At 54.7% G+C, this 3735-nt stretch overlaps 1 protein-coding gene across 1 annotated transcript; it reads right to left on the bottom strand.

Moving 5' to 3' along the window:
- Positions 1–572: 572 nt before the first annotated feature.
- Positions 573–1178, bottom strand: LOC126267791 (uncharacterized). The gene has a single exon (XM_049973095.1). The coding sequence runs from the start codon at positions 1176–1178 to the stop codon at positions 573–575; it is 606 nt and encodes a 201-aa protein (XP_049829052.1).
- Between the last annotated feature and the right edge of the window lie 2557 nt (positions 1179–3735).

The following is a 3735-nucleotide window of genomic DNA, read 5'->3' as shown; positions in this document are numbered from 1 at the left end:
TGATGAGGGATGCCCTTGACAACCGCGATGTCGATTATATCCGGGAGGCCACGGGCAGGGAAGATTGTCGGGCCGTACGGTCCCACCACAAGTGCGTGGTGACGTTCTGCTACCCGGAGCAGGCAGCAGCCAGCGGCATTGGTGATCCTGGAGTTCCAGGAGACATGTTTTCTATTGAAGTCCCCGGCGACGAACACCTGCCCCCTCAAGGAAGCAGAGCATCAATGTCAGCAGGGTCCAGTGGACGAGACGGCGGTCGATAGGCAGCGACGAACGTGATGGCGCCCGCCAAGGTGTGAACAACAACACCAGTGGCCTCCAGCGTTGCCAGTGGTGGAAGTTGTGTCACGTGATGACGAATGCCATTGCGGATGTAAACGGCTGTCCCACCACCTGCCGTCAGTCGGTCGGTGCGATAGCTGGAGACGTTTGCCGCCCTGACGTCGACCCCAGGCTTCAGGTGGGTTTCGTTGATAAGGCAGACGTCGACGGCTTCATCTCGAAGAAATTGGCGAAGTTCGCCAGCTCGAGTGCAGACGCCGTTGGCATTCCACGCGACTACCGTGAGCCCTCTAACGCTGCCCACGGTACAGCTGGTGAGTGTTGACAGCAGTCGGGGCCAGAGAGGCCATCGGCACTGCAGTGGAGATTTGCTGCGACAGGACTTCAATCAACTTCGTAGCACTGGTCACCAGGGCAGTGAGCTGCACGACGAGGTTGGCCAGGTCAGCGGTGGAGGCAGCCGGCGCGGCCCCGTCGCTGGAAGGGGGAGGCATGGCTTCGGCGCTGTGAGAGAACACCTGGGGCTGCTCGACTGACGGTGCTGAGCGCTGGGTGCCCGTAGGGCGGAGGCCCCCGCGTCGGCGGTTGGCGGGACGCGGTAAGGCCGTCGTCCAGGGAGAGGCAGTACGCGGGTCCGCCACTAGCATCAGCGGTGTAGGCACAGGAGCCTCGGGTGTCGGCACGGCCTCGGATGCAGCTGAAGCAGGAGCAGCCGACGTAGCCGGGACGGCGGAGGGCGCCCCTGACGCTGCCGCCGCGAAAGAGGCGCCGGGCCATCTCGTTGCTGGCTTCTTCCGATGTGGCGCTGGTGTTTGGCCACGTTGGCGAGCGATGGCACGCTTCCACACGTCTACCCACGACAACTGGCCACGTGAGCACCGCCACAGAGTACACATGTCGGCTTCTCGGTGAGCGGACGGGGGCATGCACGTCCTGCGTGGGCGCCGGCGCATTTGACACATCTGTCCGGCATAGAGAAGTGGCGCTCGACGTGATTGATCCCCTGGCAGTGAAAGCACTGCACAGGGCCTCTCTGGGAGCGAAGATCTTCGGTCTGAACCGGAACGTCGGCGACCCGCGTCAGTTGGTAGAGTTTGCAGTTTTCCATGATGTCGGAGCAGACGACGAGGAAGAGCGGCGTATCAACTCGTGATTTGGGCGACTTCATCTTCACGACTGCCCGGATGTAGAAGCCCAGGTCAGCGAGTTCACGATGCAGGTGATCGGCTTCCATGTTGAACGGGAGGTCGCGGATTACAATCTTCAAGACCTTGTCTGGTGCGGAAACGTGGGTATAGAATGGGATACCACGCTCAGACACCTCCTGAGTGACCCGGCGATAGTCGGCGGCAGTGCGGAGTGTGCAGGTCACGCCCGGCAGGCTTCACGGTGTACACGGCCGTTGTCCAGCTGCGCAACAACTTCTGCAGTTCCCCATAGGGCGGCCGAAACTGGAGGACCACCGGCTGAAGATGGAAGTCTTTCTTCGGCGCAGGATCGCGTGACAGCTGGTCCGCCGCGTCAGCGAGCGCGTCGAATGAGTTGGCGACGGCAGTTGGAAGCGTCGTCGATGACTGCATGCGTCGTGCAGTTCGCCGGGCTGGGACAAAACCATCGGCGTCAGGGGCGAAATCTTGCTTGGCCCTCTTCTCAATCGGCGAGCTGCGAACAGCGGACGTTGCGGCTGTTGCCCTCCTCTTCTGTTTCCTGCTTCGTCCGCGTGGCTGAGGGGCGGTGGAGCTCTCGTCTTCAGAATCGGGGAGCGGTGCAGACAGCGCTGTCTTCAAAGTTTCCGGAGCTGTGTCCATCAAATCCATAGCCATAGCACTGGTCGTCATAAGTGGGGGGCCAGATGGGGCCGCCGACTGCGCAAGCGCGGCCGGACGGCGATCTGCCACACCCTTCGCGTGGCTAGCAAGCGCAGGTACGTCCTTTTCGCGGCTGCACATCTCAGCGACTGTCGTGTGCGTCTCGCGTACTGCTGGCAGTGTTGTGAGGATATCTTGCAGGTCGGCAGCCAAATCTACCGTTAGTGCTAAAACGAACTGGCTCTCTTGCTGCACAAATCCCAGTGCTGGACTGTGCTGCCAGAAGAGCGGTGTTTTTTTCGTGACCCTTCCAGTCATCCTGCTAATCTGGTCTGGCTCGGTAATAGCTGTTGAAGTTTCATTTGCATGCGAAAATTTACCCAATGTGGCTGGCGTGGAAGAAAAACGCATGTGTGCTCTGATACGACTTGAACTTCGAAGCCGACATGGTATCACTAACGTATTTGCATCACGTCAGAGTTCACCAAATATGTGGTAGTCTGCCCAGACACAATTTTATTTCTAATATCTATTAATTACAAGGTGCATGCTGTTTGTAGTGCTAGTTAAATTAGTGAATGAAAAACAAGGAATAATTAGAACAAGGTAACATCAAAGAATGCATAACAGAGAAGTAGACACAGACTATGCACGTAATTTGCATAACTGTGTCTGCACATTCACACAAAGAGCATGAGTCACTACACACCCTTCTGGCCGATAAATGTTCAATTGTGGTTAACACAAGTGGAAGCCATCTTCTGTTTCCACCGCTTTTTGTCAGACATGGGACAATTCACCGTAATTATTGCACAATTGGACTTAATTGTTAGTGAGCAACCAGTGGATGTGTTCCATCTCGGTCTTCCACAGTTGTGAAGAAAAAATTTTGAATGTTTTGTGCTGCTGGCAGGATCATCATTGCCTAAGATCGTTGACAGTGAAGCAAGTGATAGTGGTACTCTCTCCCAATTGTTTTGTTCACTGCACACTCTGGCTCAACTGGGCCTACTGTCAGAACAATCTGACAAACTGTTTTGGCTCCATCGTTTAACTCAGCATGTTTGGGCTGTTTTATGAACCTTTACAGACCAGCCTATCAACGAGCTCACACACAAAGCTGATACTATTGCTATTGCTTATACAGACGTTAATGTGGGTGCAATGACATCAGAGGTTATGGCGGGCAGCCCAAAACCATGCACAGCTATATAAGTTGCTTCAGGTGTCCCTGCTTCATGCATTAATATGCAGCTGTCTCATAGTTCGATACTAGAGCTATCTATGAGCAACTTAGTCAATGAATTAGGTCTCCTCAACATTAGATTGCAGTAGCAGGAAGAGGCAGCATAGGCACAAACATCAAGGCCAGAAATGTTGTTGTTTTCACCGAAGTTTCGGAAAGACTGAAGATATTGAAAGGCATGTGCCTACTCAAACTCCAAAGCTGAGTGCCAGTATGTGGACGCTCTCATCTCCACAGCTGAAGCACCTGCAACCAACAAGAACGACAGTGTTTCTGCAGTGACAGGCACCGCTAGACTTTTTGTGGAAGACAGACTAACCGGTTACATTTTCCAATTAATAATAGGTCAGGGATAAAGGTGTACCCAAAATCGCAAACTGGGACCCTTCTGCCAAACCA

Source organism: Schistocerca gregaria, chromosome 4 (genome assembly GCF_023897955.1).
Source record: "Schistocerca gregaria isolate iqSchGreg1 chromosome 4, iqSchGreg1.2, whole genome shotgun sequence".
Taxonomy (NCBI): Eukaryota; Metazoa; Arthropoda; class Insecta; order Orthoptera; family Acrididae; genus Schistocerca; species Schistocerca gregaria.
Note: the sequence above shows the minus strand (reverse complement) of the source record. Positions and strands in the feature narration are given on the sequence as shown.